At 47.3% G+C, this 24,398-nt stretch overlaps 1 protein-coding gene across 1 annotated transcript in view; it reads left to right on the top strand.

The window, feature by feature from the left end:
* LOC308064564 (vigilin-like) overlaps window positions 1-5,304 on the top strand; it is a gene marked incomplete at both ends in the record, with an annotated part of 137,939 nt that extends 132,635 nt beyond the window's left edge. Inside the window, 10 exon segments of the mRNA XM_080389200.1 lie at window positions 713-852; window positions 1,158-1,262; window positions 1,524-1,640; window positions 1,972-2,068; window positions 2,242-2,255; window positions 2,257-2,374; window positions 3,941-4,080; window positions 4,386-4,490; window positions 4,752-4,868; window positions 5,242-5,304. Coding sequence (XP_080245326.1) covers window positions 713-852; window positions 1,158-1,262; window positions 1,524-1,640; window positions 1,972-2,068; window positions 2,242-2,255; window positions 2,257-2,374; window positions 3,941-4,080; window positions 4,386-4,490; window positions 4,752-4,868; window positions 5,242-5,304 — 1,016 coding nt within the window.
* Window positions 5,305-24,398: the final 19,094 nt, after the last annotated feature.

The raw sequence follows: 24,398 nt of genomic DNA, 5'->3' as shown, positions 1-24,398 counted from the left end.
CCTGGAGGAAGTTGGTTTTTTTTTGTCCCCACACGTTGCTCTGTGCGAATGACATTTTAGCAGCCAGTTGTGGGTGGTGGAAATCTGCTTGGTGAGCTTCTCCCTGTAGAGGAATGAAGGCGGTGGGTTGATTTGCACTGATAACATGCAGCTGTGGCCTTGCCTCAGAGGCAGTGGGTTGATTGACATGGACGATGTGGAGGTGTAGCTGGTTCCCGCTAAGTGGTTAAATAGCCCTGTGGCTTGTGGGAGAGGGTGTCAGATGGAGGAGGAGCAGTGTGGTTCTGGCCTCTGGAGGAAGGTGCTACAGCTCCGGCAGTAGAATATGGCCAACGGTAAAGCCTTGTTGCGGTCTGCTAGTTTGATAGCACTGCAACATGTCCCCAGCAAAGAGTTTGGGGTAGAAATGAATGATTATCCTCTGCTCTAAATGTGATACTGTTTGGGGAAGAAACACGCCTCGCTCTGACAAGCGAACAATTGGCTCTGTAGATGCCACGGTATTTACTTGTACAGGTTCTCGTGTGGCACAGGTCTGCTCTCGCTGAACTCCAGGGTGAAGAGGCAATTTCCCCTGTCTCAACCGTACCCCACTGAGCCCTTCCCAGAGGCGGGTTTACTTCTTCAACAGCCTCTGAGCAGTGATAATCAAGGTGCCTTGCTTCCAAGTCTTTGCCTAGCAGACTGCGTCACCACAGTCCTTGCCTTGAAGTTAACGGGATTAAGGATCTGTACAAGGTGTCTGTGCGCATTCCCCCGGACAACGAGAAGAGCAACCTGATCGGAATTGAAGGAGACCCACAGGGGGTCCCACAGGCCAAGAAAGAGCTGCTGGAACTCGCTTCCCGTATGGTGGGTGAGTAGGATGTGATGTTTGGGAGACTGCAGGGTTTGGGCTCTCGTGTTCCCTTGTAACCTTCTGGTGCGGGTGTGTGCCCCTTGCCCACCGAGCACTTGGATCTCATGACAAGTGCAAGTTCCTCTTCACAAATGTCTTCCTCTGTTCCCTCGGGTAGCCCTTCTCTGTCAACGCAGAGTGAATTTTGTCTAGAGAAAAGAGGGACAGTGCTGGCAAGTAAACTGTCGGGCAGCAAACCGCTAAGTAAAAGTAGATGGCTCTCCGGCTGAACACTCAGCGTGCCCTCTGTTCCCATCAGGAAAATGAACACACTGCGGACCTAATCATTGAGCAGAAATTCCACCGGACCATCATTGGGCAGAAGGGTGAGCGGATCTGGGAAATCCGGGAGAAATTCCCAGAGGTAAGGCTTTTTAGGAGATGAGGAATCCAGAGGGGTTATTTCCTACGTGGGTAGTAGGCCTGTCGTCACAGAAGTCGTAACTTTAGTGGCTCTGTAGCGCAACTGTCTGAGAAGATAGTTCTTTTAGCCAGAGGCCGCTAACACGGTTACCCTTTTCTGAATGGGAAAAGGGGATGTGTAGGATCCCCCCAACCTTTGCATGTGTCTGACACAAGGGTTCTTGCTTTTGCTTGAGCTAACTATAAATGACCACTCCTGCAGGTTATCATCAACTTCCCAGACCCTGCTGCACACAAGAGTGACATCGTCCAGCTCCGGGGTCCCAAAAATGAGGTGGACAAGTGCACCGAATACATGCAAAAGATGGTGGCAGACCTGGTAAGGAGGTCTTCTGCCTGCTGTTCCCTCCTACGTGCCTGGAGAACCCTGGGGCAAAGCAGAGCTCTACTGGCTTGGGTAGAGCTAAAACACCTCAAGAGGAGGGAGCTGTCGACGCTGTTTTGGCTGAATGGAGGCAGGGGGGTAGTACCTGTTATGTGAAGGCTATAGGGGAACGTACTTGCCTTTGTGTATTCTTACAAGTCCCTCGTATAGAGAACTTCCTTGGGTCTAAGCCTATTTTCAAAAGCTCGTTTATCAGAGTTCCTGAAGTCGGGCCTCACTTGCCACGACAGTGTAATCTTCAGTTCTCCCTTCCTTTCTCCCTTAGCTTGAAAACAGCTTTTCTATTTCTGTCCCCATCTGCAAACAGTTCCACAAGAACATCATAGGGAAAGGAGGTGCCAACATCAAGAAGGGGAGATATTGTTCCTAACTCAAGTGCTCGTGATGATCACTGCCTGCAGCAAAATCCCACTGGATGCTCTCTCCTGCTCATCGGTGATGTCCAATATAGCCTGCAAGGGCTTTGCTTCTGACATGGGACGCTTCTGAGATGATTTTTTTTTTTTTTTTTTCCCTTTGTGGCAGATCCGTAAAGCAAGCAACACCAATAATTGATCTCCCAGCAAAGAACAGCAACTCGGAGACAATTGTTATCACAGGCAAGAGGGCAAACTGCGAGGCTGCTCGCCACAGGATAACATCACTTTGGAAGGACCTACAGAAGATGTGCATGTGGCTCAGGAACAGATTGAAGCCATGGTCAAGGAACTGGTGAGCTGGAGTTACTAGTTCCAGGAAGAAACTGGGGGAAGAAGGGGCAACAGAGCAGAGGTGATGAGGTGTTTGTCACATCCCTATGATGTCTTGACGTGCTTAATCGAACTTGCAGAAGACAAATTGTGTGGCAGGTGGATGACACCCCTTGGTTATGAAACTCATCCATAGCATTCTTGAAAAGTCAGCATTAATTTTTTTGGTGCAGAGAAGGAAGGGTTCTCTTTGTTATAGCCGGAGAGGCACATAAGTAAGTCTTTTCAATGTTTCATGAGCACAGTGCTCTCTTCTCAAAGCAGAGGAATGCTTGTGCTCTGCTTAATAGCAGAAGTGCTTGGAGCTGACCGCTGGTGAGTCAGTGCCAATGCTTGGCAGTAGGCAGTTACTTAGGGCACGAGACAGAAGCGGTGGCCTGTCCTACCTGGCCCTATATAATATAATATATAATAATTGTACATACATACATATATATATCTATAAAAAATAGAATTCTTTTTAGATCAACGGGATGGATTACGCAATAATCAAGGTTGACCACCAATTCCACCGACACCTCATTGGCAAGAACGGAGCTAACAGTAAGTGGAGTGCCTTTCTAGTCCTTCCCATGCTCACGCTCTTCGTGTTTAGTAGATGGTATCAGGGGCTCTGTAGCTCACCCAGTGTGCTGTCTCCATCACATTTCCTCTGCTTTTCTGGAGTGGTGGTGGTAGTACAAGGAGAGAAATGGGCCGTGAGGCCTTGCGATGGCTTTAACGTGTGAAAGTACCTTGGGAGCCTGAACAGTAGTGGAATTACTTTGATGTGTCCTGGAGGAAGTTGGTTTTTTTTTGTCCCCACACGTTGCTCTGTGCGAATGACATTTTAGCAGCCAGTTGTGGGTGGTGGAAATCTGCTTGGTGAGCTTCTCCCTGTAGAGGAATGAAGGCGGTGGGTTGATTTGCACTGATAACATGCAGCTGTGGCCTTGCCTCAGAGGCAGTGGGTTGATTGACATGGACGATGTGGAGGTGTAGCTGGTTCCCGCTAAGTGGTTAAATAGCCCTGTGGCTTGTGGGAGAGGGTGTCAGATGGAGGAGGAGCAGTGTGGTTCTGGCCTCTGGAGGAAGGTGCTACAGCTCCGGCAGTAGAATATGGCCAACGGTAAAGCCTTGTTGCGGTCTGCTAGTTTGATAGCACTGCAACATGTCCCCAGCAAAGAGTTTGGGGTAGAAATGAATGATTATCCTCTGCTCTAAATGTGATACTGTTTGGGGAAGAAACACGCCTCGCTCTGACAAGCGAACAATTGGCTCTGTAGATGCCACGGTATTTACTTGTACAGGTTCTCGTGTGGCACAGGTCTGCTCTCGCTGAACTCCAGGGTGAAGAGGCAATTTCCCCTGTCTCAACCGTACCCCACTGAGCCCTTCCCAGAGGCGGGTTTACTTCTTCAACAGCCTCTGAGCAGTGATAATCAAGGTGCCTTGCTTCCAAGTCTTTGCCTAGCAGACTGCGTCACCACAGTCCTTGCCTTGAAGTTAACGGGATTAAGGATCTGTACAAGGTGTCTGTGCGCATTCCCCCGGACAACGAGAAGAGCAACCTGATCGGAATTGAAGGAGACCCACAGGGGGTCCCACAGGCCAAGAAAGAGCTGCTGGAACTCGCTTCCCGTATGGTGGGTGAGTAGGATGTGATGTTTGGGAGACTGCAGGGTTTGGGCTCTCGTGTTCCCTTGTAACCTTCTGGTGCGGGTGTGTGCCCCTTGCCCACCGAGCACTTGGATCTCATGACAAGTGCAAGTTCCTCTTCACAAATGTCTTCCTCTGTTCCCTCGGGTAGCCCTTCTCTGTCAACGCAGAGTGAATTTTGTCTAGAGAAAAGAGGGACAGTGCTGGCAAGTAAACTGTCGGGCAGCAAACCGCTAAGTAAAAGTAGATGGCTCTCCGGCTGAACACTCAGCGTGCCCTCTGTTCCCATCAGGAAAATGAACACACTGCGGACCTAATCATTGAGCAGAAATTCCACCGGACCATCATTGGGCAGAAGGGTGAGCGGATCTGGGAAATCCGGGAGAAATTCCCAGAGGTAAGGCTTTTTAGGAGATGAGGAATCCAGAGGGGTTATTTCCTACGTGGGTAGTAGGCCTGTCGTCACAGAAGTCGTAACTTTAGTGGCTCTGTAGCGCAACTGTCTGAGAAGATAGTTCTTTTAGCCAGAGGCCGCTAACACGGTTACCCTTTTCTGAATGGGAAAAGGGGATGTGTAGGATCCCCCCAACCTTTGCATGTGTCTGACACAAGGGTTCTTGCTTTTGCTTGAGCTAACTATAAATGACCACTCCTGCAGGTTATCATCAACTTCCCAGACCCTGCTGCACACAAGAGTGACATCGTCCAGCTCCGAGGTCCCAAAAATGAGGTGGACAAGTGCACCGAATACATGCAAAAGATGGTGGCAGACCTGGTAAGGAGGTCTTCTGCCTGCTGTTCCCTCCTACGTGCCTGGAGAACCCTGGGGCAAAGCAGAGCTCTACTGGCTTGGGTAGAGCTAAAACACCTCAAGAGGAGGGAGCTGTCGACGCTGTTTTGGCTGAATGGAGGCAGGGGGGTAGTACCTGTTATGTGAAGGCTATAGGGGAACGTACTTGCCTTTGTGTATTCTTACAAGTCCCTCGTATAGAGAACTTCCTTGGGTCTAAGCCTATTTTCAAAAGCTCGTTTATCAGAGTTCCTGAAGTCGGGCCTCACTTGCCACGACAGTGTAATCTTCAGTTCTCCCTTCCTTTCTCCCTTAGCTTGAAAACAGCTTTTCTATTTCTGTCCCCATCTGCAAACAGTTCCACAAGAACATCATAGGGAAAGGAGGTGCCAACATCAAGAAGGGGAGATATTGTTCCTAACTCAAGTGCTCGTGATGATCACTGCCTGCAGCAAAATCCCACTGGATGCTCTCTCCTGCTCATCGGTGATGTCCAATATAGCCTGCAAGGGCTTTGCTTCTGACATGGGACGCTTCTGAGATGATTTTTTTTTTTTTTTTTTTCCCTTTGTGGCAGATCCGTAAAGCAAGCAACACCAATAATTGATCTCCCAGCAAAGAACAGCAACTCGGAGACAATTGTTATCACAGGCAAGAGGGCAAACTGCGAGGCTGCTCGCCACAGGATAACATCACTTTGGAAGGACCTACAGAAGATGTGCATGTGGCTCAGGAACAGATTGAAGCCATGGTCAAGGAACTGGTGAGCTGGAGTTACTAGTTCCAGGAAGAACCTGGGGGAAGAAGGGGCAACAGAGCAGAGGTGATGAGGTGTTTGTCACATCCCTATGATGTCTTGACGTGCTTAATCGAACTTGCAGAAGACAAATTGTGTGGCAGGTGGATGACACCCCTTGGTTATGAAACTCATCCATAGCATTCTTGAAAAGTCAGCATTAATTTTTTTGGTGCAGAGAAGGAAGGGTTCTCTTTGTTATAGCCGGAGAGGCACATAAGTAAGTCTTTTCAATGTTTCATGAGCACAGTGCTCTCTTCTCAAAGCAGAGGAATGCTTGTGCTCTGCTTAATAGCAGAAGTGCTTGGAGCTGACCGCTGGTGAGTCAGTGCCAATGCTTGGCAGTAGGCAGTTACTTAGGGCACGAGACAGAAGCGGTGGCCTGTCCTACCTGGCCCTATTTAATATAATATATAATAATTGTACATACATACATATATATATCTATAAAAAATAGAATTCTTTTTAGATCAACGGGATGGATTACGCAATAATCGAGGTTGACCACCAATTCCACCGACACCTCATTGGCAAGAACGGAGCTAACAGTAAGTGGAGTGCCTTTCTAGTCCTTCCCATGCTCACGCTCTTCGTGTTTAGTAGATGGTATCAGGGGCTCTGTAGCTCACCCAGTGTGCTGTCTCTATCACATTTCCTCTGCTTTTCTGGAGTGGTGGTGGTAGTACAAGGAGAGAAATGGGCCGTGAGGCCTTGCGATGGCTTTAACGTGTGAAAGTACCTTGGGAGCCTGAACAGTAGTGGAATTACTTTGATGTGTCCTGGAGGAAGTTGGTTTTTTTTTGTCCCCACACGTTGCTCTGTGCGAATGACATTTTAGCAGCCAGTTGTGGGTGGTGGAAATCTGCTTGGTGAGCTTCTCCCTGTAGAGGAATGAAGGCAGTGGGTTGATTTGCACTGATAACATGCAGCTGTGGCCTTGCCTCAGAGGCAGTGGGTTGATTGACATGGACGATGTGCAGGTGTAGCTGGTTCCCGCTAAGTGGTTAAATAGCCCTGTGGCTTGTGGGAGAGGGTGTCAGATGGAGGAGGAGCAGTGTGGTCTGGCCTCTGGAGGAAGGTGCTACAGCTCCGGCAGTAGAATATGGCCAACGGTAAAGCCTTGTTGCGGTCTGCTAGTTTGATAGCACTGCAACATGTCCCCAGCAAAGAGTTTGGGGTAGAAATGAATGATTATCCTCTGCTCTAAATGTGATACTGTTTGGGGAAGAAACACGCCTCGCTCTGACAAGCGAACAATTGGCTCTGTAGATGCCACGGTATTTACTTGTACAGGTTCTCGTGGGGCACAGGTCTGCTCTCGCTGAACTCCAGGGTGAAGAGGCAATTTCCCCTGTCTCAACCGTACCCCACTGAGCCCTTCCCAGAGGCGGGTTTACTTCTTCAACAGCCTCTGAGCAGTGATAATCAAGGTGCCTTGCTTCCAAGTCTTTGCCTAGCAGACTGCGTCACCACAGTCCTTGCCTTGAAGTTAACGGGATTAAGGATCTGTACAAGGTGTCTGTGCGCATTCCCCCGGACAACGAGAAGAGCAACCTGATCGGAATTGAAGGAGACCCACAGGGGGTCCCACAGGCCAAGAAAGAGCTGCTGGAACTCGCTTCCCGTATGGTGGGTGAGTAGGATGTGATGTTTGGGAGACTGCAGGGTTTGGGCTCTCGTGTTCCCTTGTAACCTTCTGGTGCGGGTGTGTGCCCCTTGCCCACCGAGCACTTGGATCTCATGACAAGTGCAAGTTCCTCTTCACAAATGTCTTCCTCTGTTCCCTCGGGTAGCCCTTCTCTGTCAACGCAGAGTGAATTTTGTCTAGAGAAAAGAGGGACAGTGCTGGCAAGTAAACTGTCGGGCAGCAAACCGCTAAGTAAAAGTAGATGGCTCTCCGGCTGAACACTCAGCGTGCCCTCTGTTCCCATCAGGAAAATGAACACACTGCGGACCTAATCATTGAGCAGAAATTCCACCGGACCATCATTGGGCAGAAGGGTGAGCGGATCTGGGAAATCCGGGAGAAATTCCCAGAGGTAAGGCTTTTTAGGAGATGAGGAATCCAGAGGGGTTATTTCCTACGTGGGTAGTAGGCCTGTCGTCACAGAAGTCGTAACTTTAGTGGCTCTGTAGCGCAACTGTCTGAGAAGATAGTTCTTTTAGCCAGAGGCCGCTAACACGGTTACCCTTTTCTGAATGGGAAAAGGGGATGTGTAGGATCCCCCCAACCTTTGCATGTGTCTGACACAAGGGTTCTTGCTTTTGCTTGAGCTAACTATAAATGACCACTCCTGCAGGTTATCATCAACTTCCCAGACCCTGCTGCACACAAGAGTGACATCGTCCAGCTCCGAGGTCCCAAAAATGAGGTGGACAAGTGCACCGAATACATGCAAAAGATGGTGGCAGACCTGGTAAGGAGGTCTTCTGCCTGCTGTTCCCTCCTACGTGCCTGGAGAACCCTGGGGCAAAGCAGAGCTCTACTGGCTTGGGTAGAGCTAAAACACCTCAAGAGGAGGGAGCTGTCGACGCTGTTTTGGCTGAATGGAGGCAGGGGGGTAGTACCTGTTATGTGAAGGCTATAGGGGAACGTACTTGCCTTTGTGTATTCTTACAAGTCCCTCGTATAGAGAACTTCCTTGGGTCTAAGCCTATTTTCAAAAGCTCGTTTATCAGAGTTCCTGAAGTCGGGCCTCACTTGCCACTGACGTGCGGAAAGCAGACTCCACAATCTGTAAGATTGTAAAGTAGGTATGTTTATTCAGCGCTGGGCAGCACGGGGGAGTAGTCCCGCCAAAACCGTGTGCGCCTGATACGAAAACTTGCTCTGTTTTTATAAGACAACTTATTACATATTCATAATATGATGTAATACGCCTATACATATGCATTACCTATCCCCGCTTTGTATTAAAATTAGTTCTGCAAGTCATTTCCATATCTCTCTCCCGACTGAGTTTGCGCAGTGTCCCCTGGTGGTGGTCGTCAGGGGTCCTGAGGATGAAGGCAGGTGAGTCTTCCTCGTGACCCCCACATCTGGCGCAGGCTCAGTAACGTCCTGCTCTTTGTCCAAACCGCAGAACCAGCTTTGGCTTGTTCTTGCAAGGTTGTAATCTTTCTTTGGACTTATATGGTCATAAAGCTGGACTTATATGGTCATGAAGCCCTTTACTCCCGTACACCTTATCACAGTACCCAAGCAAACCGTGTAAGATTTGGCAAACAGCTTAAATTTTGCAATTTTTACCCTAAACAGCTAAACAGACTATTACAATTGTTAAACTCTACCCTATCTCTTACCCCCCCCCCCTCAGTCCCCCCTTTTCAAATAAATTAGTAAATTCTTTTACTCAGACTCGAAGTATTGATTAGATTCTAATTTTTGTCGCAGTTGATTTCTCTTCCATTCGCTATAGGAATTTCCAGTTCCCTTAAAACACCAAAATCCACAACGGACAGCTATACTAATAATTAAAAATAGAAAGACAATTACAATGATCATTACAAATAATTGTTTTAACCATGTTAGATTGGGCAACCAGGATGTCAATTTCTCCCATAATTCAAAAAAAACTCCAAGAAGTGTTGTCTTGTGTCACTTTATGTAGAATATTTACTTGTTTCCTTATTTCTTGGAGGTCCTCGGTGATTCGCCAGCTCTGATCTGCATACATGCAACAATCTACATTGATCACAGTGCATACCCCTCCTTGAAAGGCTAATAGCAAATCTAAGGCCATACGATTCTGTGATACTATTTTCGATAAGTCAGTAACTTCCTCCTGGAGTGCCAGGAGGGCATCAACTGTTCTATTTTCCACTGTTTCTATTACAGCTGAGATGTTTATTATTGCCTTTTCCAACTCACTAACCCCTAAAAACGGAATGAACCATCGCGCAAAACTGTGGAAACTCGTTGGTCTGTTTATGAGGGGGTTATTTACAACGTTTCGTTTTTTCCTTATGGGGGGTTGTATTAACCTGTCAATGATAGTAATATTGGGGACCAGACCTCCCAGAGTGCATGCTCCTCGCCATCCTATGGGCAAGACTTTATGAGCCGTTGTGCCACACAACCAATACCACCCTGTCCCTTGTGGGGTCGGGAGACCGGTATAGTTCAATTTCAAAAATCCCAAATCTCTACCTGTCATATTTAATGTACGACTTCTGTTACAATTTAGGTGTTCTCCCATAAACAGCCCTTTTCCCGAACTTACCAGGCAGTTATCCCCTAATATGCTGGTCTCTTCAACAGTTATTTTTAGTCCCTGTCTCCACTTAACCTGAGGGTCTGTGCTCCAGATTGTATTTCCCCAAAAGGAGCCGTCTTGGCGGTTCATTAGGGAAACTGGCAGTGGGATGCCTATTAACGGTATCTCATAACCAGCATGTCTTGGTATTTGGGTACAGATCCAGCAATCTGTTTTATTTAAAATTTTGGTGATGTTTTGAATCGCCTGTACATACCAGTTCTCTTGCCAGGCCGCTGTGTCTATCACCTGTAAAATTATCAGAATCATGTTAAATTTAACCCACATCCTATCTTTTTAGCTTGAGCTTTAATGGCCCTTGAATTTCTGATGTCCAAAGCTTTTGTGGCGACTTCTTCACACGGGTATGATGAATCCAGGAATTCTGTTCTTTAATTTTGATTGCTGTGAAGGAGGTGAGGAGTACTTGGTATGGTCCTTCCCACTGTGGTTTCAAGGTTTTTTCTGCAAGAGACTTTACATATACATAATCTCCAGGTTGAATATCATGTACAGGCCCATCCAGACCCCTTCCTCGGGTTCCAATTACATGTTTTCCAATTTTATTGAGCTGTTTGCTCAATGCCACCATATAGGAAGTCATAATTTCGTCCCCAATTTGCATTGATGTCCCCTTTTGTATTCCATAGGGGCGTCCATACAGAATTTCAAAAGGGCTCAGTCCTTCCCTTGCCCTCGGTCTTGTCCGTATACGCAAAAGGGCTAAAGGGAGAGACTGAGGCCATGGCAAGTTTGCTTCTTGTCCCAATTTTACAATTTGCTGTTTGATTAAGTGGTTCATTTTCTCCACTTGGCCACTCGACTGAGGGCGATATGGGGTGTGAAGTTGCCAATCTATACCTAAATGGTGGCTGGTTTGTTGCACTATTTTTGAAACAAAGTGTGGTCCTCTGTCAGAGGATATGGTTGCTGGAACCCCAAAACGCGGTATTATTTCTTGTATTAGTATTTTAGTTACCTCCCGAGCCTTGGCAGTTCTGGTTGGGAACGCTTCTGGCCAACCTGAAAAGGTATCAGTTAATACCAGCAAATATCGGTACCCCCCTTTTCTTGGAAGTTCTGTGAAATCAACCTGCCATTGTTGTCCAGGCCCATTACCCTTTCCAATCTGGCCCATTTCTAGTTTGGGAGTATTCTTTGGATTAGTTTGGAGGCAAAGTTCACACTGTTGAGTCACCTGTCTCACTGTGGTATATAAGTTTCTAGCTACAATATCTTTTATCAGATGCTTATACAGAGCCTCCATTCCCCAATGTCTCTTCCTATGTTCTTCCCGTATTAAATGCCACAGTAAATATGAGGGAACAATTAACTTTCCCTGTGGGGTATAAGCCCATCCCTCTTCATTATACGACCCTGCTAAGTCTGAAATGAGTTTCTGATCTTCCTTAGTATATTTTGGTTTATCTTGTAGGGAAATATGCCTATCGGGAATTAAAGCCCCTGCCACTCTTATTTTCATTTTGGCCACTTGTTTTGCCTCTCTATCCGCCAGTTCATTCCCTTTTTCCAAATCTGAGCTCACTCTCTGGTGTGCCTTAATATGCACAATTGCCACTTTCTCAGGGAGTTGAACAGCTGCTAGTAACTTCAGAATTTCTTCTGCATGTTTGATATTTTTCCCTTGGGAGTTCAATAAACCTCTTTCTTTCCAAATTGCTCCATGTGCGTGTACAACTCCAAAAGCATATTTTGAGTCTGTGTAAATGTTTACAGTTTTGCCCTGAGCCAACTTCAGAGCTCGAGTTAGGGCAATTATTTCTGCCTTTTGTGTGGAGGTGTTCATGGGCAAAGGTCCTGACTCTATTACCTCTTGACTGGTGGTGATGGCGTATCCAGCGTGTCGATTGCCATTCAGGACATAGCTGCTCCCGTCTGTGAACCAGTTTTCTCCATTTTCTATGGGGCTATCCTTTAAGTCTGGGCGACTTGCGTATGTCGCTTCAATAGTTTCTAGGCAGTCATGATGCACTGGCTCTCCTGTGTTTCCACTGAGAAAAGAAGCTGGGTTGACAATGTTAGTAACCACGATTTCCACATCATCCTGTTCCACTATTACAGCTTGATATCGCAGGAATCTTTGTGGAGATAGCCAGTGTCCACCCTTTGCTTCCAATACTGCCGACACTGCATGGGACACAAAAACAGTCATTTTCTGGCCCAGGGTGAATTTTCGGGCTTCCTGTATATTTAGTATCACAGCCGCAACTGCCCTTAGGCATCCAGGCCAGCCCTTTGCAGTCGCGTCTAACTGTTTAGAGAGGTAGCCAACTGCCCGACGATACGGACCTAGCTCCTGTGCCAATATTCCTAGGGCAATGCCCTGTTTCTCATGAGAGAAAAGGAGAAACGGCTTACCCACATCCGGGAGTCCTAAGGCCGGGGCTGACATCAGAGCCTTCTTTAGTTGTTCAAAAGCTTGTTCGGCCTCTTTATTCCATTCGAGGTGTTTCTGCTCAGTCGCTGTCAGCGCATATAATGGTTTAACAAGCAGTCCATAATTGTAGATCCACAATCGACACCACCCTGTCATTCCCAGAAAGGTTCGCAATTCCTTTACCATCTGGGGTTTTTTAGTTTGGCATATCACCTCTTTGCGGGCCTGCCCCAAAGTTCTCTGTCCCGCACTGATTTCATAGCCCAAATAATTCACTTTACGCTGCATTACCTGAGCCTTCTTCCTAGACACCCTGTATCCTTGAAGCCCTAAGAAATTCAACAGACTCACCGTCCATGCCATACAATCTTCCTTTGTGTTGGTAGCGATCAGAATGTCATCCACATACTGTAACAATTTTCCTTTCTCGGACGGGGCTTCCCAGGATTCCAGGTCTCTCGCAAGCTGATTGCCGAAAATGGTAGGACTATTCTTAAACCCTTGCGGCAACACCGTCCAAGTGAGCTGGGTCCTTCGACCACTTTTAGGATTTTCCCACTCAAATGCAAACAACTTTTGACTGGCTTCGTGGAGAGGGAGGCAAAAGAAAGCATCCTTTAAATCTAGAACAGTAAACCAGATTAATTCAGATGCCAATGCAGTCAGTAGGGTATACGGATTTGCCACGACTGGGTAGAGATCCTCAGTAATCCTGTTCACTGCGCGCAAGTCTTGAACCACCCTATATGACCCATCGGACTTCCGAATAGGTAATATAGGAGTATTGAATTCAGACTCACATTCCTTTAATAGTCCTAGCTGCAAAAATTTTTCTATCACTGGCCGGATTCCTTCCCTGTCCTCTTTCTTTAGAGGATATTGTTTAATTCTTACCGGTCGTTGACCTTCCTTTATCTTAACTTCAACAGGTGGAGCATTTTTCGCTCTTCCAGGCACATCAGTAGCCCAGACTCCTGGATACACTTGGTTCAGAATTTCCTCATCGATTTTCCCTTCTGAGGGGAGACTAGTTAGGACTAGACTTAATGCTTGTGTATATTGTTGATCCTTTACCTCCAAAGTAATTTCCCCTTTTTCAAACGTGATCTTTGCTCCTAATTGTTCCAACAAATCTCTCCCCAAAAGTGCCTTTGGAGAGTTGGGCATATATAAGAACTTGTGGATACCCCATTGCTTTCCCAATTTATACTTTAAAGGTTTGCAAAAATACGCCTTTTCACTTTGGCCAGTTGCTCCCTGTACTACAACGTAATCATCTCCTAAAGGAATTAAGGCTTGATTTAAAACCGAATATGTTGCTCCTGTATCTATCAAAAACTTCACTTGCTGCTGCTTTTCCCCTAGCTTAATTGTAACCAGTGGATCCGCTAGGGTAGATTCCCCAGGTTCCCGTCAGTCTTCTATTACATTGGCTATCTTCACATTCGCTGAGGTTTTCCGACCCCCTTCCCTGTTTCTAGGACATTCCCTTTTCCAATGACCAAAGCCCCTGCATATAGCACACTGATCCCTTTCCAATCGAGACGAATCTCGCCTACCACCTCTCCGTTCCCCTTTTTCTTGAATGGCAGCTATCAATTTCTTTTGTCCCCGTCGATATTCTTCTTCTCTATTACTAAACACCCTCCACGCTTCATCCAACAATATCTCTAAGTTTCTACCTTCTGTAGAACGCAGCTTTTGAAGTTTTCGCCTTATGTCCCCTGCAGATTGACCCAGGAATAAAGAAACTAATTGCTGGATCCCTACCTCAGACCCAGGGTCCAGCGGCGTGTTACGACGCATCGCATCCCTCAGCCGATCCAGGAACTCAGACGGGGACTCAGAAGGAGTTTGCTTAACTGCATATAAAGCTGACCAGTTTATAGTTTTGGGAATTGCTCTTTCCATTCCCTTCGAAACCCATTCCTGATATTCCTGTAATCTTTGCATATGTGCCGATCTATTAGCATCCCACTTTGGGTCTTGGAGGGGGAAATGTTCCTTAACATCCCCTCCTGTAATTTTATAATGATCTTCGGCCAAATTTCCTGCTGTTTTCAGAACTAGCTGTTTTTCAGTTTCAGTCAAATATTCCAATAATAATTGTATATCATTCCAATCGGGATTGTGTTGTTTTACGATAAATTGGAAATGCCTGGCTACACTTATCGGGTCACTTCTATAATCCTTTGCAATCTTTCTCCACTCTCCCAAATCAGCAGTGGAGAAAGGCACTTTAATTAGCATTGTTCCACCATCTGGCCCCACCGCCTCTTGGAGGGGTGCTTGTAAAGTAGTCAGGGCAGACTTCTGCCGAGTGTGGGAAGATACAGGGCTATCAGGAGGATTAAAAGCTCCTTCTGAATCCACATCCTTGTCCCGTGCCCGGGGGGGAGGTTTAAACAAGTCATCTAAGTCTTGTTCTGGGGCTTGGTGAACTTTGTCTGCCTTTGTACACCTCTGCCCAATGCTGCAGGAAGAACAGCATCTTTTTAGTTTACTTCTACCCCCTTTATTTTCTCGCTCCAATGCGAGTACCATAGGGTCCTGTGGGGGTATTATCCCACAGTCCCTTTGCCACTCCGGATGGTTTCGCAGAGTGAAAAACATATCTTATGATACTTCATCCCATTTCCCTTCTCTTCTCAAGAACAGCATAAGCTGTAACAAAGTATTATAATCCAATGTTCCATTAAATGGCCACTTAACTTCGCCCTCTAACTTATACAATGGCCACCACTGATTACAATATTTAATGAGGGTCTTTTTACTTTCTGTGCTTCCCTTCCCTACAATATCCTTCCAATGGGCGAGTATACAACCCAGAGGACTTTTTTTCAGTATCCCTCCTTGGGTGTTACCCATTTTCAATATACTCTTAAGGGATTTAAACTGACTTTTAAATTCTCTTTTCACGCCTGTCTGCCACACTCTCACTTATTCTCACTCAATTCCACTCTCACGGACGTCCATGCACTCAGAGAAAATCACACACACATCACTTCACACAAACACTATGGTTCGACAAATTCAAATCGGTAGTCTATTCCAAATGCCTTATTGCCATAACCAAAATCAATACCAAAAGAAAGCTAACATAGCATCGCTCCAGTTAACAACCTTCTAGCAGCTGCAAATATCTTGTAAATTACAAGAGGCCCGCTTACCCTTCTCCTGCTTCTCATATACCGGTCATTAGCAGGTCCATCCTGGCTCCCAACAATGGGATACAGCGGTTACCTCAAACTCAGTCGATCTATCCCCGAGATCGCTACCGGCCGCTCTATCAGCCAGCGAGTTTCCCAATTGCAGTCCCAAACCCTACAGGTACCGAACCCACGGGCACTATGCTGCACGCCAGACGTCTCTGCGCGATTTATCAGCAGCCCCGAATGTGCGTACGCTTAAATCCCTTCGTTAAACATACCGTTAAATCCGCAGCTTAAAGAGGCTGTTGTCCACTCCCGCGGTGATCGGCCGGCAGCGGAGACTCCTCCGAGTAAAATGCTCGGGGCGCGCCTAGGAGCGTCCGCTCCGCAGTCGGTCCCGCAGCCGATGGAGATCCTCCTGGCTGGCTCGCCAAAACTGACGTGCGGAAAGCAGACTCCACAATCTGTAAGATTGTAAAGTAGGTATGTTTATTCAGCGCTGGGCAGCACGGGTGAGTAGTCCCGCCAAAACCGTGTGCGCCTGATACGAAAACTTGCTCTGTTTTTATAAGACAACTTATTACATATTCATAATATGATGTAATACGCCTATACATATGCATTACCTATCCCCGCTTTGTATTAAAATTAGTTCTGCAAGTCATTTCCATATCTCTCTCCCGACTGAGTTTGCGCAGTGTCCCCTGGTGGTGGTCGTCAGGGGTCCTGAGGATGAAGGCAGGTGAGTCTTCCTCGTGACCCCCACATCTGGCGCAGGCTCAGTAACGTCCTGCTCTTTGTCCAAACCGCAGAACCAGCTTTGGCTTGTTCTTGCAAGGTTGTAATCTTTCTTTGGACTTATATGATCATAAAGCTGGACTTATATGGTCATGAAGCCCTTAACTCCCGTACACCTTATCACAGTACCCAAGCAAACCGTGTAAGATTTGGCAAACAGCTTAAATTTTGCAATTTTTACCCTAAACAGCTAAACAGACTATTACAATTGTTAAACTCTACCCTATCTCTTACCCCCCCCCCTCTCACCATGACAGTGTAATCTTCAGTTCTCCCTTCCTTTCTCCCTTAGCTTGAAAACAGCTTTTCTATTTCTGTCCCCATCTGCAAACAGTTCCACAAGAACATCATAGGGAAAGGAGGTGCCAACATCAAGAAGGGGAGATATTGTTCCTAACTCAAGTGCTCGTGATGATCACTGCCTGCAGCAAAATCCCACTGGATGCTCTCTCCTGCTCATCGGTGATGTCCAATATAGCCTGCAAGGGCTTTGCTTCTGACATGGGACGCTTCTGAGATGATTTTTTTTTTTTTTTTTTTTCCCTTTGTGGCAGATCCGTAAAGCAAGCAACACCAATAATTGATCTCCCAGCAAAGAACAGCAACTCGGAGACAATTGTTATCACAGGCAAGAGGGCAAACTGCGAGGCTGCTCGCCACAGGATAACATCACTTTGGAAGGACCTACAGAAGATGTGCATGTGGCTCAGGAACAGATTGAAGCCATGGTCAAGGAACTGGTGAGCTGGAGTTACTAGTTCCAGGAAGAACCTGGGGGAAGAAGGGGCAACAGAGCAGAGGTGATGAGGTGTTTGTCACATCCCTATGATGTCTTGACGTGCTTAATCGAACTTGCAGAAGACAAATTGTGTGGCAGGTGGATGACACTCCTTGGTTATGAAACTCATCCATAGCATTCTTGAAAAGTCAGCATTAATTTTTTTGGTGCAGAGAAGGAAGGATTCTCTTTGTTATAGCCGGAGAGGCACATAAGTAAGTCTTTTCAATGTTTCATGAGCACAGTGCTCTCTTCTCAAAGCAGAGGAATGCTTGTGCTCTGCTTAATAGCAGAAGTGCTTGGAGCTGACCGCTGGTGAGTCAGTGCCAATGCTTGGCAGTAGGCAGTTACTTAGGGCACGAGACAGAAGCGGTGGCCTGTCCTACCTGGCCCTATATAATATAATATATAATAATTGTACATACATACATATATATATCTATAAAAAATAGAATTCTTTTTAGATCAACGGGATGGATTACGCAATAATCAAGGTTGACCACCAATTCCACCGACACCTCATTGGCAAGAACGGAGCTAACAGTAAGTGGAGTGCCTTTCTAGTCCTTCCCATGCTCACGCTCTTCGTGTTTAGTAGATGGTATCAGGGGCTCTGTAGCTCACCCAGTGTGCTGTCTCCATCACATTTCCTCTGCTTTTCTGGAGTGGTGGTGGTAGTACAAGGAGAGAAATGGGCCGTGAGGCCTTGCGATGGCTTTAACGTGTGAAAGTACCTTGGGAGCCTGAACAGTAGTGGAATTACTTTGATGTGTCCTGGAGGAAGTTGGTTTTTTTTTGTCCCCACACGTTGCTCTGTGCGAATGACATTTTAGCAGCCAGTTGTGGGTGGTGGAAATCTGCTTGGTGAGCTTCTCCCTGTAGAGGAATGAAGGCGGTGGGTTGATTTGCACTGATAACATGCAGCTGTGGCCTTGCCTCAGAGGCAGTGGGTTGATTGACATGGACGATGTGGAGGTGTAGCTGGTTCCCGCTAAGTGGTTAAATAGCCCTGTGGCTTGTGGGAGAGGGTGTCAGATGGAGGAGGAGCAGTGTGGTCTGGCCTCTGGAGGAAGGTGCTACAGCTCTGGCAGTAGAATATGGCCAACGGTAAAGCCTTGTTGCGGTCTGCTAGTTTGATAGCACTGCAACATGTCCCCAGCAAAGAGTTTGGGGTAGAAATGAATGATTATCCTCTGCTCTAAATGTGATACTGTTTGGGGAAGAAACACGCCTCGCTCTGACAAGCGAACAATTGGCTCTGTAGATGCCACGGTATTTACTTGTACAGGTTCTCGTGTGGCACAGGTCTGCTCTCGCTGAACTCCAGGGTGAAGAGGCAATTTCCCCTGTCTCAACCGTACCCCACTGAGCCCTTCCCAGAGGCGGGTTTACTTCTTCAACAGCCTCTGAGCAGTGATAATCAAGGTGCCTTGCTTCCAAGTCTTTGCCTAGCAGACTGCGTCACCACAGTCCTTGCCTTGAAGTTAACGGGATTAAGGAACTGTACAAGGTGTCTGTGCGCATTCCCCCGGACAACGAGAAGAGCAACCTGATCGGAATTGAAGGAGACCCACAGGGGGTCCCACAGGCCAAGAAAGAGCTGCTGGAACTCGCTTCCCGTATGGTGGGTGAGTAGGATGTGATGTTTGGGAGACTGCAGGGTTTGGGCTCTCGTGTTCCCTTGTAACCTTCTGGTGCGGGTGTGTGCCCCTTGCCCACCGAGCACTTGGATCTCATGACAAGTGCAAGTTCCTCTTCACAAATGTCTTCCTCTGTTCCCTCGGGTAGCCCTTCTCTGTCAACGCAGAGTGAATTTTGTCTAGAGAAAAGAGGGACAGTGCTGGCAAGTAAACTGTCGGGCAGCAAACCGCTAAGTAAAAGTAGATGGCTCTCCGGCTGAACACTCAGCGTGCCCTCTGTTCCCATCAGGAAAATGAACACACTGCGGACCTAATCATTGAGCAGAAATTCCACTGGACCATCATTGGGCAGAAGGGTGAGCGGATCTGGGAAATCCGGGAGAAATTCCCAGAGGTAAGGCTTTTTAGGAGATGAGGAATCCAGAGGGGTTATTTCCTACGTGGGTAGTAGGCCTGTCGTCACAGAAGTCGTAACTTTAGTGGCTCTGTAGCGCAACTGTCTGAGAAGATAGTTCTTTTAGCCAGAGGCCGCTAACACGGTTACCCTTTTCTGAATGGGAAAAGGGGATGTGTAGGATCCCCCCAACCTTTGCATGTGTCTGACACAAGGGTTCTTGCTTTTGCTTGAGCTAACTATAAATGACCACTCCTGCAGGTTATCATCAACTTCCCAGACCCTGCTGCACACAAGAGTGACATCGTCCAGCTCCGAGGTCCCAAAAATGAGGTGGACAAGTGCACCGAATACATGCAAAAGATGGTGGCAGACCTGGTAAGGAGGTCTTCTGCCTGCTGTTCCCTCCTACGTGCCTGGAGAACCCTGGGGCAAAGCAGAGCTCTACTGGCTTGGGTAGAGCTAAAACACCTCAAGAGGAGGGAGCTGTCGACACTGTTTTGGCTGAATGGAGGCAGGGGGGTAGTACCTGTTATGTGAAGGCTATAGGGGAACGTACTTGCCTTTGTGTATTCTTACAAGTCCCTCGTATAGAGAACTTCCTTGGGTCTAAGCCTATTTTCAAAAGCTCGTTTATCAGAGTTCCTGAAGTCGGGCCTCACTTGCCACGACAGTGTAATCTTCAGTTCTCCCTTCCTTTCTCCCTTAGCTTGAAAACAGCTTTTCTATTTCTGTCCCCATCTGCAAACAGTTCCACAAGAACATCATAGGGAAAGGAGGTGCCAACATCAAGAAGGGGAGATATTGTTCCTAACTCAAGTGCTCGTGATGATCACTGCCTGCAGCAAAATCCCACTGGATGCTCTCTCCTGCTCATCGGTGATGTCCAATATAGCCTGCAAGGGCTTTGCTTCTGACATGGGACGCTTCTGAGATGATTTTTTTTTTTTTTCCCTTTGTGGCAGATCCGTTAAGCAAGCAACACCAATAATTGATCTCCCAGCAAAGAACAGCAACTCGGAGACAATTGTTATCACAGGCAAGAGGGCAAACTGCGAGGCTGCTCGCCACAGGATAACATCACTTTGGAAGGACCTACAGAAGATGTGCATGTGGCTCAGGAACAGATTGAAGCCATGGTCAAGGAACTGGTGAGCTGGAGTTACTAGTTCCAGGAAGAACCTGGGGGAAGAAGGGGCAACAGAGCAGAGGTGATGAGGTGTTTGTCACATCCCTATGATGTCTTGACGTGCTTAATCGAACTTGCAGAAGACAAATTGTGTGGCAGGTGGATGACACCCCTTGGTTATGAAACTCATCCATAGCATTCTTGAAAAGTCAGCATTAATTTTTTTGGTGCAGAGAAGGAAGGGTTCTCTTTGTTATAGCCGGAGAGGCACATAAGTAAGTCTTTTCAATGTTTCATGAGCACAGTGCTCTCTTCTCAAAGCAGAGGAATGCTTGTGCTCTGCTTAATAGCAGAAGTGCTTGGAGCTGACCGCTGGTGAGTCAGTGCCAATACTTGGCAGTAGGCAGCTACTTAGGGCACGAGACAGAAGCGGTGGCCTGTCCTACCTGGCCCTATATAATATAATATATAATAATTGTACATACATACATATATATATCTATAAAAAATAGAATTCTTTTTAGATCAACGGGATGGATTACGCAATAATCAAGGTTGACCACCAATTCCACCGACACCTCATTGGCAAGAACGGAGCTAACAGTAAGTGGAGTGCCTTTCTAGTCCTTCCCATGCTCACGCTCTTCGTGTTTAGTAGATGGTATCAGGGGCTCTGTAGCTCACCCAGTGTGCTGTCTCCATCACATTTCCTCTGCTTTTCTGGAGTGGTGGTGGTAGTACAAGGAGAGAAATGGGCCGTGAGGCCTTGCGATGGCTTTAACGTGTGAAAGTACCTTGGGAGCCTGAACAGTAGTGGAATTACTTTGATGTGTCCTGGAGGAAGTTGGTTTTTTTTTTGTCCCCACACGTTGCTCTGTGCGAATGACATTTTAGCAGCCAGTTGTGGGTGGTGGAAATCTGCTTGGTGAGCTTCTCCCTGTAGAGGAATGAAGGCAGTGGGTTGATTTGCACTGATAACATGCAGCTGTGGCCTTGCCTCAGAGGCAGTGGGTTGATTGACATGGACGATGTGGAGGTGTAGCTGGTTCCCGCTAAGTGGTTAAATAGCCCTGTGGCTTGTGGGAGAGGGTGTCAGATGGAGGAGGAGCAGTGTGGTCTGGCCTCTGGAGGAAGGTGCTACAGCTCCGGCAGTAGAATATGGCCAACGGTAAAGCCTTGTTGCGGTCTGCTAGTTTGATAGCACTGCAACATGTCCCCAGCAAAGAGTTTGGGGTAGAAATGAATGATTATCCTCTGCTCTAAATGTGATACTGTTTGGGGAAGAAACACGCCTCGCTCTGACAAGCGAACAATTGGCTCTGTAGATGCCACGGTATTTACTTGTACAGGTTCTCGTGTGGCACAGGTCTGCTCTTGCTGAACTCCAGGGTGAAGAGGCAATTTCCCCTGTCTCAACCGTACCCCACTGAGCCCTTCCCAGAGGCGGGTTTACTTCTTCAACAGCCTCTGAGCAGTGATAATCAAGGTGCCTTGCTTCCAAGTCTTTGCCTAGCAGACTGCGTCACCACAGTCCTTGCCTTGAAGTTAACGGGATTAAGGATCTGTACAAGGTGTCTGTGCGCATTCCCCCAGACAACGAGAAGAGCAACCTGATCGGAATTGAAGGAGACCCACAGGGGGTCCCACAGGCCAAGAAAGAGCTGCTGGAACTCGCTTCCCGTATGGTGGGTGAGTAGGATGTGATGTTTGGGAGACTGCAGGGTTTGGGCTCTCGTGTTCCCTTGTAACCTTCTGGTGCGGGTGTGTGCCCCTTGCCCACCGAGCACTTGGATCTCATGACAAGTGCAAGTTCCTCTTCACAAATGTCTTCCTCTGTTCCCTCGGGTAGCCCTTCTCTGTCAACGCAGAGTGAATTTTGTCTAGAGAAAAGAGGGACAGTGCTGGCAAGTAAACTGTCGGGCAGCAAACCGCTAAGTAAAAGTAGATGGCTCTCCGGCTGAACACTCAGCGTGCCCTCTGTTCCCATCAGGAAAATGAACACACTGCGGACCTAATCATTGAGCAGAAATTCCACCGGACCATCATTGGGCAGAAGGGTGAGCGGATCTGGGAAATCCGGGAGAAATTCCCAGAGGTAAGGCTTTTTAGGAGATGAGGAATCCAGAGGGGTTATTTCCTACGTGGGTAGTAGGCCTGTCGTCACAGAAGTCGTAACTTTAGTGGCTCTGTAGCGCAACTGTCTGAGAAGATAGTTCTTTTAGCCAGAGGCCGCTAACACGGTTACCCTTTTCTGAATGGGAAAAGGGGATGTGTAGGATCCCCCCAACCTTTGCATGTGTCTGACACAAGGGTTCTTGCTTTTGCTTGAGCTAACTATAAATGACCACTCCTGCAGGTTATCATCAACTTCCCAGACCCTGCTGCACACAAGAGTGACATCGTCCAGCTCCGAGGTCCCAAAAATGAGGTGGACAAGTGCACCGAATACATGCAAAAGATGGTGGCAGACCTGGTAAGGAGGTCTTCTGCCTGCTGTTCCCTCCTACGTGCCTGGAGAACCCTGGGGCAAAGCAGAGCTCTACTGGCTTGGGTAGAGCTAAAACACCTCAAGAGGAGGGAGCTGTCGACACTGTTTTGGCTGAATGGAGGCAGGGGGGTAGTACCTGTTATGTGAAGGCTATAGGGGAACGTACTTGCCTTTGTGTATTCTTACAAGTCCCTCGTATAGAGAACTTCCTTGGGTCTAAGCCTATTTTCAAAAGCTCGTTTATCAGAGTTCCTGAAGTCGGGCCTCACTTGCCACGACAGTGTAATCTTCAGTTCTCCCTTCCTTTCTCCCTTAGCTTGAAAACAGCTTTTCTATTTCTGTCCCCATCTGCAAACAGTTCCACAAGAACATCATAGGGAAAGGAGGTGCCAACATCAAGAAGGGGAGATATTGTTCCTAACTCAAGTGCTCGTGATGATCACTGCCTGCAGCAAAATCCCACTGGATGCTCTCTCCTGCTCATCGGTGATGTCCAATATAGCCTGCAAGGGCTTTGCTTCTGACATGGGACGCTTCTGAGATGATTTTTTTTTTTTTTTTTTCCCTTTGTGGCAGATCCGTAAAGCAAGCAACACCAATAATTGATCTCCCAGCAAAGAACAGCAACTCGGAGACAATTGTTATCACAGGCAAGAGGGCAAACTGCGAGGCTGCTCGCCACAGGATAACATCACTTTGGAAGGACCTACAGAAGATGTGCATGTGGCTCAGGAACAGATTGAAGCCATGGTCAAGGAACTGGTGAGCTGGAGTTACTAGTTCCAGGAAGAACCTGGGGGAAGAAGGGGCAACAGAGCAGAGGTGATGAGGTGTTTGTCACATCCCTATGATGTCTTGACGTGCTTAATCGAACTTGCAGAAGACAAATTGTGTGGCAGGTGGATGACACCCCTTGGTTATGAAACTCATCCATAGCATTCTTGAAAAGTCAGCATTAATTTTTTTGGTGCAGAGAAGGAAGGGTTCTCTTTGTTATAGCCGGAGAGGCACATAAGTAAGTCTTTTCAATGTTTCATGAGCACAGTGCTCTCTTCTCAAAGCAGAGGAATGCTTGTGCTCTGCTTAATAGCAGAAGTGCTTGGAGCTGACCGCTGGTGAGTCAGTGCCAATACTTGGCAGTAGGCAGCTACTTAGGGCACGAGACAGAAGCGGTGGCCTGTCCTACCTGGCCCTATATAATATAATATATAATAATTGTACATACATACATATATATATCTATAAAAAATAGAATTCTTTTTAGATCAACGGGATGGATTACGCAATAATCAAGGTTGACCACCAATTCCACCGACACCTCATTGGCAAGAACGGAGCTAACAGTAAGTGGAGTGCCTTTCTAGTCCTTCCCATGCTCACGCTCTTCGTGTTTAGTAGATGGTATCAGGGGCTCTGTAGCTCACCCAGTGTGCTGTCTCCATCACATTTCCTCTGCTTTTCTGGAGTGGTGGTGGTAGTACAAGGAGAGAAATGGGCCGTGAGGCCTTGCGATGGCTTTAACGTGTGAAAGTACCTTGGGAGCCTGAACAGTAGTGGAATTACTTTGATGTGTCCTGGAGGAAGTTGGTTTTTTTTTTGTCCCCACACGTTGCTCTGTGCGAATGACATTTTAGCAGCCAGTTGTGGGTGGTGGAAATCTGCTTGGTGAGCTTCTCCCTGTAGAGA

The sequence above is a fragment of the Falco punctatus genome (genome assembly GCF_963210335.1).
Source record: "Falco punctatus genome assembly, chromosome: 5".
NCBI classification, from domain to species: Eukaryota; Metazoa; Chordata; class Aves; order Falconiformes; family Falconidae; genus Falco; species Falco punctatus.
The sequence above is the reverse complement of the archived record's forward strand: the minus strand, read 5'-3'. Positions and strand labels throughout refer to the sequence as shown.